The following is a 17,660-nucleotide window of genomic DNA, read 5'->3' as shown; positions in this document are numbered from 1 at the left end:
TTCCCTAGAGGATTTGTCTTCTCCTTTGATAACAGGAGGCACTGAAGCTGATAGTGGTACTATTTTATTGCTATGATGGATGGAGGGTGAAGCAATTGGAGGTATTTATAGTGGGTGGAAGCTGAGCTGTTATCCCCTGACAGAAGTGCAATCAATACACATCCCAGTAACTAATACTGGATGCTTTGCTTATATGTTAATGGTTGAAGACAGTATTATGAAAAACAGATCATACATGGAACTCATGCAGTATGAACCAGATACCGTATGATACTTGTCAAACCTGTATCCTTTCATTAGGCTATAACTTATGCCTGTGTATGAGAGTGAGAAATCTGATCCAACAAAGAAGGCGGAAGCATCTACTGGGACTATGAGCACGTTTATCGGCACAGATTGGCATTAGGAAACTTTACAATTGATTATTTCAGCTGTCATCACTAGATTTAGAGTGCACTTCCACATTTAGCAATCTAGAGCAGCATGGAGATTATGAAAGCAACAAAAAGATAGACATAAAAAATACCGTATATGATATTCTCATCCATGAGTGAAATTGTAGATTTTGAAGGTCACCGGAATTGGTTGACTCTTAATGCATTTGTACTGGCAGTTAACTGTGTTGGCTTAAAAAAGGAGCAAAAAATAAAGTTGGGAGAGGAAGAGAGTTGTCAGTTCTAGACAGGTTTTTAATCTTTTGTTTTCCTGAGAAAGAGAGGATTGCTTGGTGCATACAGTATCTAAAATATCATGTTCTGTTATCTTAATAATGAGGATATCTACTTTTAACCTGTTTTAGGGGAGTTGAAAACCTTGGCCCCGTTGGACCGAGAGAAAATTCCTGTGTACCACTTGGTTGCCAGGGCAACAGATGGAGGTGGTAGGTTCTGCCAATCAGAAATCCACCTAATTTTGGAAGATATTAATGATAATCCCCCAGTATTTTCATCTGCTCATTACATGGCATGCGTCTATGAGAACACAGCCACTAAAGCTTTGTTAACAAGAGTCCAAGCCATGGATCCTGATGTAGGTAAGTGAGCAGTAGTTCTAAGAATAATTGTGGATTGGTGGAATTGTTATTGAGACACCTCTTTCTCTCATTGCCCGTTCTCTGCTTATTCACCTTGTTGTGTTTCCCTTCCCACCGTATGTTTATCCCTCTGTTATTGCCCATTGAAAGTCCTGTTTCTGGGTGTGACATGCTAAGTCATAGGCAAATAAGTACTGTATTGTAGTAGTCAGAGAAGCCTGAAGTCACTAAACTATTATTATAGTGATCACTGGTAGCAGCCTTGAATTTAGGGATAAGTTCTAACTTTCACTTTACAGTGATCTTAGTTTCCCTTAAAGCTGAAGTTCTCCATGCCCATTTTGTGCATTAAGTAATATGGCCACGTACCACAAAGTTCTGTAGTCATTCAGAAAAAATAGGTCCTGATTCATCACAGTTTTGCTACAGCTTTACGATGATTAGCTCCAATTTTTGACAACTTACCCCAACATAAAACTTTTGTGTATGTTATATACCATGTTTCTTTGAAGATTATTTTTAATTGTACTCTTTTGCTATGTGTAGAATTTTGGCATGAATATTAGGCACATTTATTGAAGGCTTTTTTTTTTCTTATAAAACAAATACAAAACTGTAAAAACCTCTCATATTTTTAATCTTATTGGCTTCAAACAGATTTATACAGACTGCTTTCCCCTATTTTTTTGGAGGGGGAGATGTTTTATGAAGTATGGCATGAGTGTCTGTACCTAAAAATAAGATTTTTAATTGAAGGAAAAAATAAATATTTCTAGAATAGTAGTATATATTGGTAGTCCCCTTGTATTAAGGCTGCTAGTTTAAATTTGCTGTAGTCAGTAAAGGAGCATCAAACATTCATTATTTTGTATATAAAAAAACTGCATTATGTGCCTTGGTTGAAAAATCACAATTACAATTTATTATACTGCCCTGTAGTGAAGAAGCCAATTACTGTTAGGCCACTAAATGTGTTGGAAACCCGGTGTTGTTCTTTTGCTGCTGTTTTAATTAAAGTTTTTTATCATATATGAAGTGACGGTTGATGGAGGAAAAAGGACAGCAAAGAATTAAGATTTAAAGTTGTCAGTAAAAGTTGGTTCTAAATTTAACATTACATAATGAGATGGTGAACCGTGGAAAATTGATCCAACTGCAGTGTTTTCCTTCTGAGCCTGCATAACTTACGGGGGACACATGTGATGAATATGAAAGGGGCAGAGACTTCATTTAACATTCAAAGCAGTGAATCAGAGAGGGACTGTACAAGATGCGGGGGTGAGTCTGGTTTATAAAAGGTGTTTTTATATAAACCAGTGCTCTGTTACTCCAAAAGCACAGGTTCCCCACAGGTAAATGAAGGAGTCGGGCAGGATAGGGCATTTTTATACTGTACAGATATGGAGTAGTTAAATCTCTGTAGAGCTTTGCAGGGCTCCTTCTTGAAAGCATCTGTTCAGCCTGCAGGAATGTGTTTTCAGGATCCAGGAAGCATCTTATAATCAGTCTTAGCATCTGTCAATTTTGTGTGCTATCTGAGTCACTGAAGTGCCATATATTACAACTGCAAGAAAGGTGAAGAGTGACTGGGAATTGTAGTGCTGTCTGCACAGTCCACAAGGATGAAGAAAGGAATGAAGCCAGCAAAGAGAAACTTATAAGAGAAGTTATGTGGATCCAGTACCTCTTACTACTAAATGTAACATAGCAGTTTAGGCAAGCATAAAATTGAATGCACTTTTGGTCAGACACCGTTAAGATAATTAAGGCAATTTATGTGTAGGATTAAAGTTCAGTGCCACTGCTCACATTACTGAAGAGTTTTATTATGCAATACCTGCTACTGAATGCATCATTTACAATAGAAGATGTGCCTTGGGTGACTGATTAAGGGCTAAGCATATCCTAAGAGACCCTTTGAAGTATGTGGGGGTTTTCAGGATTGGGTCCTAAACTGACTAATGCATATTTAACATATTCGGTGCTTTTATTTTAGAAGGCCAGCTCCAGAAATTTAAGAATGAGCTAGTCAAACTGCATTGTTCCTTGGGTATGCAATTGGTAGCTTCTAACTGTACTTAGCCAGACATACAGGCTAGAGGGAGACAAAATGGAGAGGGCTGTGTTTTCCCAAGCTCACTCAAAGAGACTTGGCTTTGATTTATTCCAGTATAGAGTGCTTAGGTTACTGCATGCTATCCCTATATACTATCCTTCCACAAAGGATGCCAGGTCTTAGCAGAGGGGATTTTTTCCAACTGGAAGAATCACACCCTCCTCCAGTCAAGCAGTCAGAAATGATAGATTCCTGTTTCCTTGGAAGAGGCCTGCTTGTATGGTTAAATGCCTTGAAATCACGTTTATCACTGACAATAGTAAGTTCTAAAAAATAACAAAAAGATTTATTATAGAAACCAGGTCAAACATTAGAAATCAGTAACCATATATTGAGATACAGGCCCAGGTATAAGAATAAACAAACACAAGAACATATCAGAACAATAATCTGATCTTCCCCTACATCTAAAACCTGAAAAAAGCACTTATTCAGCTCAACAGGTTAGAAAGCAGCTCCTGCCTCTGATCTTCCTGCCAGGGCCTCCTGCAAGTTTTTCTGTCACCATGTTTCACTCAGCTAACTGGCTGGGGGCCGGAAGCCCTTCCCTGTGCCAAGGAGCAAACTAAAGAAACAACTCGCTCTCAAGGCAAAGCTTAAGTATGGTTTCTTACCTGTCCATTTACATACATCATCTTTTGGATTTTCAAGGAGTCCATACCATGCATATAACTTTCCTCTTTGCAAGGGTGTATTTGTTTGCCAAACCAGAAGTCTTTTCTGCTGTAATGATGACCAGGAGAATATAGATTGGGGTGGGCAAAATGGTGAATCTGCCTGGTGACCGGACTCCATTTCCCAGCAGCCCCTGCCCGCATCACTGAGGCCAGTTTCCACGGAGACCCCAGCAGTGGAAGCACTGTGACTGCATGAGGCCAGGGTTTCCATGGAGACTGGCAGGGTGTGCAGCTGGGTGGGGAGCTGGTCCAGGGCCGGTGTGGGGATCTTGAAGTGGTGACATCATGTCCCGAGCTGGGGCAGAGCTGTGATCTGCTGCGTGCCCCTGCCCGGGTCATGCGGGCAGCAGATTGCGGCTCTGCCCCAGCTCTGGACCACGCTGTCACCGCTGCAAGATCTGAGCCCTGGAGCAGCTCGCCACCTAGCTGCGCGCCCTGCCAGCACTGCAGGGGCCGGTCTCCATGGAAATCCCAGCCCTGCGCTGTCACGGTGCTGCCATTGCTGGGGTCTCCATGAAACCGGCCGCAGCAACACAGGCAGGGGCTGCTGGGAAATGGGAGTCCACCACAGCCTGAACCAGCACATGGGCCAGACTTTGTCTGCCCCGGTATAGATACTGTCTCTTACTTAATTTCCCCACTGTTAGAAATGCCCTTCCTTGAATAGCCAGGTCTATTCTTTTAAAATGTAAATTCATCTTTGCCTGGAAGGCCCTGAGTGATGGAGCTCAGAACATGTCTGGAAGTGCCTATTCAACTGGCTGTCAAACATTCCCATGTCAGATGCTGATCTTCCATAATTACTTCTCTCAGCCATTGTTTAGATTAGGGGTGGGCAAAATCCATGGGGACTCTGACTGGCCCACAGTGGGTCCCTCAGTCCTGCCTGGCCCAGGTGCTGTCTGGCTGCTGGAATCCATTTCTAGGCAGCCAAGGCAGTAGTGACTCCTTCCAGATGTTGCTGCCGGCCCCGGACCGATAGAGATTGGCTGGGACTCACACACACAACCCTGGCCCCAGCCCACCCTGTACCTACTCCAAACCTGCCCTGGTCAGAGTGAACCAGCTTCAGGTCATCCAGGACCCGCATGTACAGCCCAGCCCCGGGCCACCCTGTGCATGCTCCAGACCCACCTGCCCTTAATGAGTGCTGGCAGCTGGGCAGACGCTGCTGCTGGGCCTGGGGGAAAAGCGGTCACCCCGCTTTTGCTGCTGCCAGATCCTTATTGCTGCAGCCACCCAGAGCCCATGCCTGGGCTGCCCTGCAGCTGCTCTCCACCACCACCACCACCAGCGCCACCTCCGTGATGCCCAGCGGGGCAGCAGTGGCAGTGGGGAAGAGCCAGCCTGGGCACGGGCTCTGGGTGTCCACAGAAAGAAGAGCCTGGTAGTCACGAGATGGAGTGGCCACTTTTCCTCCATGCCCAGCAGTATCTTCTGCCCAGCTTCCTTCACTCATCGTGGGTGGGGCAGGCCAGTGCCGGTGCTGTGTGCACCAGTCCTGGGCTGGTCTGGAGCTGTCCACTATGGCCCGGGCAGATCTGGGGTAGGTCAGGGCTGGGAACGGTGCAGTGTGCTTGGGTCCTAGCTGGTCCAGAGCTGGTCTGCTGTGGCCATGGTGAGTCCGGTGCGGGCCAGAGCTGTACGCTTAGCTGCTACTGGCCACTGGCAATGGCAGGGCGAAGACACAGGCCCCGTGGGCTCCAAGTTTGATGAGCTGTTGTGGAGGTGGCAGGTGCTGACCAGCCCACAACAGGTCCCTGAAACTGCCTGTGTAGCCTGTAAGGCCATAATTGCCCAGCCCTGGTTTAGATGGTGACGCCTGAAAATATCATCATCTTGTGCAATCCTGGCCCTATTATAACGTATAAGAAATATATTTATATTAAATACCACAATTCATGTAAAGATACGATGATAAGACAGAACACAGCTTGATGCTACCTACATATAGAGACTACATATGTCGTATCAGTAAAACAGATTCAAGAAAATGTGCGTGGCATTCCATGAACACCTCAAAATATTGTAGGTTCATGACCATAAGAAATACAGATATCTCTTTGATAAAGTGCACCAATAACTGTAATGTCAGATAACAGTGCAGCATTGCCGCTCACTGTCACTGGAAATTCCCACTTTCCTATAAGCCAGTAAAATATTCACCAGTCTACTGTTATACAAGATGGTGATTTGAGAGGCAAGAGAGGCAGGTTTCTCCCATGCTGGCTGTACAGTATGATAGAGAGGTTCCCTAGGAGACATCACTGCAGTCTGATATGTGGAATCTCTTGTGCATGATCTGCCTGAATCAATAGTGAGCAAAACAGCTGTTGTATGAGAGTAACATTGAAAGCAAACACCAGATTTTATAGATATTTAGATGTTGAAAGACAAAAAACTGCCTAAGTACCTTTACAATTCTGTCTCTAAAGCTTGACATTTGAGTTGGCCAGCTAGCAGGTCCAGCTATTCATTTTTTTCCTCAAGAATTTGTGTTTTCTACAAGAAGTGTTTTATAAACCTAGCAAACTTCTTCTACCTAGTCTTTTATTCACACAGTCCATTACAGAAGACACATGCTGGAGGTCTTCTGCAGCCAGTAGTAAAACATCATTAGAGTTTGTTACACAAGGGGTATCACACCCAACACAAGGTAACTCTATTTTGAGCCTCATTTTTACAGATGAAAAGGAATTGAGCGCTGTAATATATGTTGGCAGTTGGCTGGGGACTGGTGACCATGATCTGATTACATTCAGTCGGGACAAGAGACGACAATCCTAACCATTAATATACTTGGTACTTCAAAAGAGCTAATTTCCCCAAACTGAGGGGAAATTATAAACTATCAATAGGGAGGAGGAAATTAGAGAGAACCGTGTGAATGAAAATTCAGAGTTCTTTCAGGGAAATTAATTGGATGGCTAAAGAGCCACAGCTCCACAATTATAAACCTTAGCTAAAAGCTCATTTGGGTTCATAGGTGAAATGAAGATAGCAGTATACCAGTTGGTTTATTTTTAGGCAGTGATGCTTAGTGCTTTTCTTCTGGCCAGACTGCAAAGGGGTGACTTTTTCTCTGCAGTTTAAGGTTCCTGTACTACTGGCAGGATTCAATCTTCAACCTATCACATTTTCTTTGCTCTTTCTTTAGTCTGATTTGATTTATGTGCTGGGATCACTTCATCTCTGCTTCTGAGCTGTGTGGCTGGACTGTTCACAATAGGGATCTTTGTACCAGTGTAACTATACGTGTATATAGACAGTGCTGCCTCCTTAGTGTAGATGAGCTGCATACACAGGGTACAACTTACTGAGACAGAAAGTTACTTATCCTCTGGGATCCCCAAGGCTTTCAGCGATCACAGAAACATGGTAGGACCTACCTCTGACCTGTGACACAAATATATTACTTTCTAAGAAAACGTTGGGGGTGCATATCAGTCAAGAGGGATGGGGTACTAGACTGAATAAACTAGAATGGATGCCAAGAAGAAGCTGTCAGCCAGTCAGAGTAATGGCTGACTACATTGGCCTGTTTAAAAGGTTGCAAGGGTTATATGTAGGGTGATCATAATAATTTGAGGGAAATCTGGGATGGGATAAGGAAATCCAGGACGAGGAATAGAAGGGGGGCAACAGGGGACACAGACGCACACACCCACACACAGCCATGATGCAGCAGCTCCCAGGCCCACACACATGCATATGCAGTCCTGCCCGCATATGCACACAAAAAAACAACACAGACAAGCTTGCACACTCATAAGCGTGCAACCCCCCATGCCCCCCCCCAAACCCCATGTGCCTGCACATGCGCACACAGCCCTGACCTTGCAGCTTCCAGCATGCACCCTTCCCTTGATCCCAACTCTACTGTACTGGCGACTCTGCTTGCAGCCCAGAAGGATCCAGACCAGGAAGCAACTCATTAGCTGGGCTTCCTGCAGAAAATGTAAGTAAAAGTCCTAGATTGGCATGAACCTGCCTGCACGTGCCCAGAACCTGACTCAGGAGCTGGATGTGGCTGTGGGTTCTTTCCAATCTGGGACTTTTGCTTCAATTTCCTCCAATGACTGGGATGCTGACACAACCCTTGAAAGCACAGAGGCGGAAAGGGATTTTGGAGTCATTACTGACTCCAAGATGAACATGAGCCGCCAATGCCAGACCAGAGCCAGTAAAGCCAACTGCACCTTGTCGTGCATCCAAAGGTGCATCTCAAGCTGGTCCAGAAAGGTGATACTCCCACTCTGCGCAACATTGATCTGGCCTCAACTGGAGTACTGCATCCAGTTCTGGGCACCGCACTTTACGAAGGATGTGGCCTGCCTTGAGAGGGTTCAGGGGAGGGCCACCTTGGTTGAAGGGCAACAGGGCAGGCCCTATGAGGAGAGGCTAAGGGACCTGAACCTGTTCAACCTCAGCAAACGGAGGCTGAGGGAAGAGTCCTATTCCCCCCAGCAGCACCTGGGGTGACGAGGAACAATGGTCAGAAGCTGCTGGAGAATAGGTTCAGGTTAGAGAGTAGGAGGCACTATTTCACTGTTAGGGTAGCTAGGATCTGGAACCAACTTCCTAGGGAAGTGGTCCTCGCTCCTACCTTGGGTAAATTAAAAAAGAGGTTGGATGAACACCTGTCTGGGGTCGTGTGATCCCAGCGTGTGCTCTGGGCAGTGGTGGGGGGGGGGGGTCAGACTAGATGATCTATTTAGGTCCCTTCTGACCCCTAACTACTATGAAACTATGAGACAGACTCTGAAATCCGGGACTGATCCGGCGAATCAAGGACATATGGTCACCCTAGTTATGTTTAGCCTAGAGCAACCACATAGCAAAGACTAGGCATGGCATCTTGTTCGTGAGAAACAATAGACCAGCTAAATACAAGCAGTAACTGAAAAATAACTAAACATATCGAAATAAACACTCAAGAGTTATTTCCCATTGGAAATGGGTACAGAACGCAATTTTATTGCATGTCACCCCTTTATGCATACGTGCCATATAATGCTATTGCTAGCAAAGCAATAGCATTTCTGGCGTTATGTTTACAAAGCGCTGCTTCAGATGTGGCTGTGTCTTCCCCTGCCTGACGCGGTCATCCATTATCAGGCTGATTTATAGAGCTTTTGGTTAGCAACCTAGCTTTACTAGAGACAGGACATACCTTTGTATTGGCTGTAAACCAAGGGCTTTTTGTTTGTTTGTTTCTTTCTTTAAGGCAGTGATTCTTTATGTTACTTGTTTGATCCCCCCCCCCCCCCCCCCACCTATCTACAGGCATCTATAAGGCATGACGGGGTCTGATTTGCAGTCCCACAATCACACCTTCTGCCATGTATGTGTGGCATGATAGGAGGCACAATTGTGTGTATAGCACATTATTTCCCATTGCACATTTACCTGCAATTGTAAAGGCACTCTTGGCCAGTGTCTTCACAGCTATTAGTAGAATTTAATTCCTTGCCCCTGCTTTTTCCCACATTGTATGCTCATCTTTGATGACACAGTGGGTACTGGTGAATCTTGAGCATTCAAGTTTGCTAGTGATATTGGTGAATTACTTTCCAGAGCTTCTGTGATTTGTAACTAAGGTAGGATTTTGAACATAGCCGAGGTTTTTATTTTTTACCTTTTAGAACTGCTTTGTTCTCTGGGATTGAACTGATGCAAAAAGTATATCAGTCCATACTGGGCTTTGTTTCCATCCTATAGCAAGCTAGCTTGGCTCAGAACTTTTCAGAGGGGAGTGGTAGACTGAAACTGTTAAAACCACAATACCTTAGAAAAGGGACTGTGAGCTTCTTGTGTTATTTGGGACTATTCAATGCAAAGTAAATCATTGGAGCACATTTCTCCCATGCATCAGCTTTTCCTCTTATATGAAGACAACTTGAAGAATGGTCTGCATTTTGATGGGCAGCACTTCACTGGCTCCAGGGCAGTATGTAATTTTGGGAAGTAGTCCTGCCTGTCTGGGGGCAATAAGGATTCTAGGGACTTTATTAGTCAAAGTCTCTGCTGCACACTTGATTAGCTCTGTGGTGCACTTTTACTGTGTCTCCTTACATTTGGGGAAACAAAGCCTGCAGATGCACATTCATTCTGCTCTTTAGGAGGACTGTAGCCCCACAACATAATACAGAGCACTGTGGGATCATTTATCAGTTCAAAAATACATCTAACAAGAACAGGGGAAGATGTTGTATGATTACTCAGTGTACTCTCCTTTCTGTACTATTATGTCTCCTATTTGATTATCTTATGCTTGGATTCTTTCATTTCCCAGGCTTCATTTGTGTGGCGTTTGTGGTGAATTGTATCAGCATAGGCCTCTGTAGAAGCCCTTTGGCAGTGGAAATGTTCAGTGGAAAACAACGTAAGGTGTTTGCATCCAAAACACAGGATTGGGATATGTATTATGTCCAGGTGCCTTAGAGGATGCATTAAATCCAGTGTGTCTTGCCCATTTTATATAGGCTCTGCCAATTTGGGCTGCAGAATGGATGAAAAACAAAAATTCCACCTCATAAAATGTTTTGTGGTTTTTTAATCTATTTTTTGTCCAGCATCAGAGAAAACTGGCCAAATGAAAATGTTCATGGAAATCAGCAAAGGGACCACCTTAGAATATCACTGAGCAAGGGTGCTTACATGGGATGTGAGAGACCTGAGCTCAAAATCCTTAATCTGCCTAATTCAAAAATCAAGTATTAGAACCATCATTAGACAAGCTCCTTTATCACTAGAGTACACTCAGGCTCTCCTCTTGTCATTGGGATGGGGGGACAAAGAGACACCATCACCTTATGGTTAGCTCACTTACCCTGGACCTGAGAAACCATCCTAAGGAAAATGTTGTTAAAACTGGCAATCGGGACTCATAGTAGAGATTATACCAACAAGATTTTTGCAAAAAAAAATCCTTTAATTGCAAACTTTTGGGCACAAACACCCTTCATCAGGCATTGGAGAAAAGATTGTAAACGTTCTCCTGGGTAGAAATGAAAGTTCATATTTCATAGGATTTCACAGAGGAGTCAATAGATGGAAACCCCCTCTGGGCAGTCAGTTCATAGCTGGTATGAAGCCTCTCACCTCCTGTGAGGATCTGTGATGATGCAAATTGTTAAAACTGGCACATTCTCTCAAGAAGTTTCAGTTCCAACAAACTCTGTTTCCAATGACAAACACATTTGCTAGAAAATGTCCAGTCTCATTTGGAGATCTACTTCGATCTTGTGCATAGTAAGTTTCATAGTTTCTAGGGTCGGAAGGGACCTGGGCAGATCATCTAGTCCGACCCCTGCCATGGCAGGAAAGAGTACTGGGGGTCAAACGACACCAGCAAGGTGGTCATCTAACCTCCTCTTAAAAATCCCCAGGGTGGGAGCCTGCACCACCTCACTTGGAAGCTGGTTCCAGACCCTAGCCGCCCTGACCGTGAAGTAGCGCCTCCTGATGTCCAACTTAAACCTTCCCTGCGCCAGCTTGTGACCGTTATTCCTGGTCACTCCTGGTGGCGTCCGGGGGAACAGGGACTCCCCCAGTGCCTGTTGATCCCCCCTGACTAGTTTATAGCAGGCCACAAGATCCCCCCTCAGCCTTCTCTTCTGGAGGCTGAACAGGTTCAGGTCCCGTAACCTTTCCTCATAGGACCTGCCCTGCTGTCCCTTGATCATGCGAGTGGCCCTCCTCTGGACCCTCTCAATGCTGTCCACATCCCTCTTAAAGTGCGGCTCCCAGAACTGGACGCAGTACTATAAGTGATAGATGCTGTCCTATCCTTTAACTTTTGTCAGTCTGTTTCAGGCTGTAGTTTCCCCAACTGGTACATGGAGACAGAATCAAGCATACTACCCATTGTTTTTTGGGTCTCTATGTGTTTAAAATTGTATCCACTGTATGTGTAGATCTGTGTGTGCTCTCACTTGTTTGCACGCTCTCTCTCTCCGTTTCCCTATGTCCACTGAAAATGTGTTTGGAGGGGATATTGGGAGCTTGGTTTAATATCCGTTCTGCCTGAAGTTCTATTACTTGAAGTGTTCTAAGTCTTCAAGAGTCTCAAGGAAACTATTAAACTTAAATAAAAATGAAATACCGGTTGCCTAAAAGGCCAAGGGACATGGCTGATCCTCTGGAATTCATTGCATTAAGCTCAAGGTCTGCTGATAATAGGTTCAAATTGCTAGTGAGCTCAAGGCAGGAAAGCAAACACTTCATTTTGTGCTTCAGTAGGTCACTGCTTTCTAATGTGGGGTGGCCAGAGGTAATGAGGAAAGACAATGACCATAGAAATGGGCCCCACTTTTTTAAGGAATTGGGGCAGCTATAGCCAGTGCACAGCTGGACTATTCAATTGGGCCCAAAAATGTATTTTCAGATGGGAGGGCAGACAGTAAGAAGATCAGAATATGGTCAGTAAGAAGATCAGAATTATGAGTCTCTAAGTGTTATATAATAACAAGTAACTAAAAAGGATAAAATAGTGAGATACACATTGATGGATAAGAAAGCAGGTATTCTGTAGCTTCGTGGTTAATAGATTTTCATTTAAGATCCACTGACATAAACTGCAGGTTTGGATACAAATTCCAAAACCAACAACAGAGAAAGATTAACAAGCATGTAATAAAAATAGAAGTACTCAACAGGGCAGGAGAAAGGAACTAGATATCCAACAATTGCTAGGCAGATAGTGTATGTAATGAAACGAACATTGACTAGGTAGGAAGGCTCTCGTGGAGTGTGTGCATGTAATTTAAATAATAAAGCCAACGAGATATACGTTCATTGTAGCTCCAACCTCTTTGCTTGTGTGGGTTATCTTTCTCTCATCTGTGACCCTTCAGATTGTGAACAGTATGGGTAAAATTTTAAAAAGCCCTTAAATGACTGAAGAGCCTAAGTTCCTAAAGTGATTTAGAGTTCGGATTTATGTACCAGGATGCTGAACATTGTAATATCTAACCTATAGTTTCCTGGCTTCTGGACCAGAATCCAGAACCCTGTGTCAGTTGCCAACGCTACCTGTACAATGCATCTTAGACGTCTTAAAATGATATCCCAAACAGTCAATACATGAAGCAAGAAGCCACCGAGCCAGTAAGGAAACATCAAAGATAGGGATGTGTCCTAGATGCAACCTGTTCAAAAGCAGGGGTAACAGCTCAAACAGAGCACTGTGTAGGAGAAAAAAAGAGCACATTTGTATTGTTGTGAGGTGTTCTTCGTAATAGAATCCAGACACAAGTGCTTTGTGCTCTCACTGAGGACAGCGGTTGGACTCTTCACTCGCAGCAGAGAGGCAGTTAGTCAAAGGATATTTTTGGTGGTAGAAGAGTAAAAGGGACTAGGCTGATTTACTTACAGAAAGCATTTGAAATCTCCCCCTTGATGGAGTTGTGTGTTCTTCCTCAGTTGAGCAAGCTACCTTCTGGTAAGTTCTGTAGTGTGTTTTTTATATTTTTTTTAATCATAATGATGGAGTGGAGTACTGTAAGAATCTGTCTGATATTTGCCCTTTTCTGTCTTGCTCTCTGTCAATAAAGCTCTGGCCTTTTGACTTCCTGTAATTGGTGTTCTGGTTAATGTTTGGGTCATTTTGGAAGGCCATAGGTACAAGCCAAGATTAATAATTATACCATGAAGAACAGAGGTGTAGGAGGAAGCACTGTAATTAGATACACTTCTTACAAATAACTGGTAACTTGACAAGTAATAGTTAATTTCACAGTCCTCCTTCTGGCATCATGTTCTATTCTGTGTCTCTGTGTTGGGCACCCTTGGTTTGTTTAGGTATTTTAATGGTTGTCACGACCTTTAGTCAAGCTATACAAATCACGTGACTTTTTTTCCATTGTCAGGAAAACATTTCCAGGCTTTCTTTTTTTCGTTTTTATCTCACTTTAAAGAAGAAAGGCCACAATGTTTAGAATTATTTCCCTAAAATAAATTTAAAAGGGAGTAGATTAACTTTCGTTGGGAAAACATATCAGTTAATTAGATAGATTGAAACAGAGACGAGAAACATGCCATAAGCCTTTCATATTTTAAAGGAAAGTGGCCATGTGATATAATCAGCAAGCATTGATAGTTACAGAAAAGCAGTTTCAGATAGATACTGTGTCCAGAAAAAACAACTAGTTGAAGGAAAGATTTGATTATTGTGATTTCTCATTTATTCTGGTAGCTACACCTTTGACTTCAGTAGAGTTACACCAGGGGTGAATTTCACCCTTGTTTTATTGAGAAACATTTTATTTGCTTGTTGTTATTCTAATACACGGTGACACACACTATATGAGCAGCATTTAGTAGGTGCTTCTGCTTAAGTCCTGTATAAAAGAAAAGGATAACGGCTAGAGGGATGGCATTTGTACCAAAAGGCCATGTCTTATGCAGTGTCTCCACTCTAGAGACTTGGCTTGTGTGTACGTAGCAAAGGGCAATATTCTATCACATGCTAATAGAAAGTCCAAGTCTAAACTCTATTGATTTGTTCATTTATTTTAAAAAATCAAGGGCAATCCTTTTAGATTTAAAAAAAAATACTATTTGTAGCACTTATTCAACTAGTTGATATACTATGGCGATAGTCACTTCAGTAGCATGAATAGTTTAGCTAGGTGGGTAGATAGTAATGTGTAAGCATTAATCTTTAGAACAACTGTGGGCCAGTAGCAGGGAAGTATTATTATCCTCACAAGCAGAGGGAAGAGCGATCTTTGAGGATGGGTGATTGGTTTTTCATTGAAAAGCTTCGTTCTGATTCCAGTGCTTACTCAATTCCCAGCTTGTCGGCCACCAGGGAAGACTGATGGGATTCTTCAGGATTTGTTCAGGCAGATGACAACCTGGAGTTATTAAGTATGTTCTAGATCTCAGCTGGGATAACTTCTACCCTTCTCTCTGCCTCTCATCCAGTTAGTTTCCTTCCTCATAACAGGGAGCTAGATGAAAACAACCTTTTCTGCACCTTGTGAAACTTTCTCCTTGATTTCTTTTCTGTTTGTCCAGAAGCTTCTCCTTCAATATGCTCTCCTCACAAGATCGAACCCCAAAATCTGGATCTATGGAGGGTATGAGGAAGAAGGGATGCAAGTGGATGCATGGTGCAGGCTCCTTTCATTCTTTTTGTATGTCTAGGCTTGGAACCAATAGGGGATCATATCCACCAGTCTCCTGCTATCTCTGAAAAGTTAGTGTGGCTGGCAGCCTTTCTTCCCATGGAATGGCTGCTTCATCTGATCTTAGTCCTATGTGCACTCTCAGCAATCCTTTGGGATCCTATGACAAAATAAGGGTAGATTTCCCAGTTCTGTCTGACATACACCAGAATCTGTGGTCTCAACAGTGGCCTAGGAGGGAGGGAGAGATGCCTCCCAGCCATGTTTCCAAGTTTTCAACATGCAAGCAGGGCCTGCTTGAGGTGTCACTGTTGCGGTATGCTGCCACCACAGTATAGAGAAATCCTGGGAAGGCAAGATTATTTAACACAGCAAAGCGATCTAGAGGCTGTATGAATTAGCAAGATTTTCATTTCTTGAATTTTTCCCCTGTTCCTCAGAAAATCTGCTTTCTTATTAAGGGAGCTTTCTTTGCATTCTCCACATTGGCATCTCTTTTTATGTTTAGCTCTAGCCATTTCCCTCCCTTCCCATGGTATGCATCTGGGATGAATGGCAATGGCTAATTTTATTGATGAATGCTGTGTGTAACTTACTAATCATGTCATCAACACTTAAAAAGCAATGGTTGATGGAGCAGCAAGAGAAAATGGGTCTATTTAGTTCAGGCAAATTATAAACTTCAGAATTTATTGTTCATTGCATATAAACTTGCTCCGTAAGTTGCTTCATGCACCACATCTTGGTGGCAAGTAACACATTTATACATCAGGAGATTTTTGTCAACTTGAAGAAATCTTGCTAAGGTTCTGGGATTCCTAGAGGTGTTTTTAGCCCCAGCTCATGATTAGGACCCATGTTCATTAGGCATATTTAAGTTTCTTGCAGAAAATATCATCAGTTCCTCATTTTGTGAAGACATAGTGCCAGGACAAAGAAACAGGGTGTGTTTGTTTGTTTTTTTACCTTGGTTTCTCTAATATAAATACATAGCAACGGGCACGTTTAAAATAAAACCCTACCAAAAGTCATTGCAGTTCACACACACAACCTGCAGGCAGCTATACTGAAGACATGTCTACAGTGCCTGTGTACTGCCCAAGGATGCACAGCAGTGAGACATGCCTGTCTACTCTGTAGTCGCTATCTCAGAAAACATAGCTGCCTCTGTGCGCTCTTGGTTAGGTGCCAGTAAGCTAGCTTTCTCTGGTAGGACTGAGACAGAGCATGCCGTGAGATCTCTGCTCAAGAACTACCTTTCAGGTGTTGGTTGTAGCTAGGTTGGTCTAAAGACATAGGAAGAAAAGGTTATTCATGTAAAGGTGATGTCTTTTATTAGACCAACTGAATATTTGGAAAAAAATGTTCTTTGCAAGCTTTCAGGCCCAGGCACCCATGCCCAAAACTTGCAAAGAACAATTTTTCCAGCTATTCAGTTTGTCTAATAAAAGATATCACATTTACTCAAATAACCTTGTCTGCCAAGAACTACCTTGGCATTGATCATCTTTACAGATGTTAGCTTGGACTGAATCTTTTATTTTTGGGAAAAAATGTTTCACGGGCTATGGAGAAGTGACTCCTGAAATATCTGAAACACTCAATTTCCCATAAGCTTGGTCCATTTGACTTCAGAGCTGGTCAGAAACCATAGCAGAATTTGCTGTCAGTCTCTTCTTAGTGTGTCCACAATGATTCTTTCTGATTTTTCATCAGTAACTTTCATACAGTGCATAGAAAGCATGGATAGATTTGCATTTTCAATCACTTCAGTTCTTTTCTTATGGGAAATCTCAGGCTGATTCTGGTCAGCTGCTTTTCTAATCCAAGGATTATTAAGGTTTCAATCTTGTTGAATCTGGGCATGAGGCTGCTGGGAGGGCTGCTACAAAGACACGGGCCAGTATTATTTGTCAGACAGCAATCTGGCTCAGTGAAGCTCTATAGAATCAAGATCAATCTTGTCTGTGTAGGAGACAGCTTTCCTAGAGACTGGTCTGAGGCTGCAGAATGCACTTCCACCTCCTTCTACATAAAGTACAAGGCATGTTTTTCGACCTTGGTTTCTCTGACATAAATACATAGCAACAGGCATATTTAAAATAAAACCCTACCAAAAGGCCTTCCACTACACACACTTCCCCTTGTGGGGAGAAGCCAAGGGAAAAAACAACACAGGGTAGATGTTAGATCTTTTTGCTTAATGCAGTCCTAGAAGGTGCTCTGATACTACAGTGATGAGCGTGGTACAAGAAGATAAATGGAACAGAAACCTGTTGGTGTTTTATTGTCAGTAGTTACAGTTTAATTATTGTGAGAGCTCCCTGAACTCTGGGGACTTTCATCATATCAAAATTAATATCTAAACATATTACGCTCAGCTTGGTGCTTCACACAGGCTTTCTGCCTGTGCTTCCTCCTGCTATGAAGTAATACTGAACAAAACTTCTCCCCTACTAACGTTGTTCATAATCAGTTAGCTGTGCTAGCCTGACATCAGGTTAGTCTATAAAGTGCAAATCTACCCTGCTTTCTTTTTCATGATGCCAGTTTGTTTTCCATTCATCTTCTGTCCTTATTTTCTGTCTTCTGAAATAGCTGGTGCACAGGGTGATCTCATGGTGTTCACCCTTCAGTGTACAAGGAATTGTTCTTTGCGTTCATCTAATTATTGCTAGTCATTTTTCTGGTATTCGCAT

The 17,660-nt window shown here is 43.0% G+C and overlaps 1 protein-coding gene across 1 annotated transcript in view; it reads left to right on the top strand.

Annotated features, from left to right (window-relative positions):
• Positions 1-17,660, top strand: part of LOC102385662 (protocadherin Fat 3) — a 641,364-nt gene that overhangs the window by 543,521 nt on the left and 80,183 nt on the right. The window contains 1 exon segment of the mRNA XM_025200838.1: positions 800-1,033. Within this exon segment, the coding sequence (XP_025056623.1) occupies positions 800-1,033 (234 nt within the window).

Source organism: Alligator sinensis, unplaced genomic scaffold, assembly GCF_000455745.1.
Source record: "Alligator sinensis unplaced genomic scaffold, ASM45574v1 scaffold602_1, whole genome shotgun sequence".
Lineage (NCBI taxonomy): Eukaryota > Metazoa > Chordata > Crocodylia > Alligatoridae > Alligator > Alligator sinensis.
Note: the sequence above shows the minus strand (reverse complement) of the source record. Positions and strands in the feature narration are given on the sequence as shown.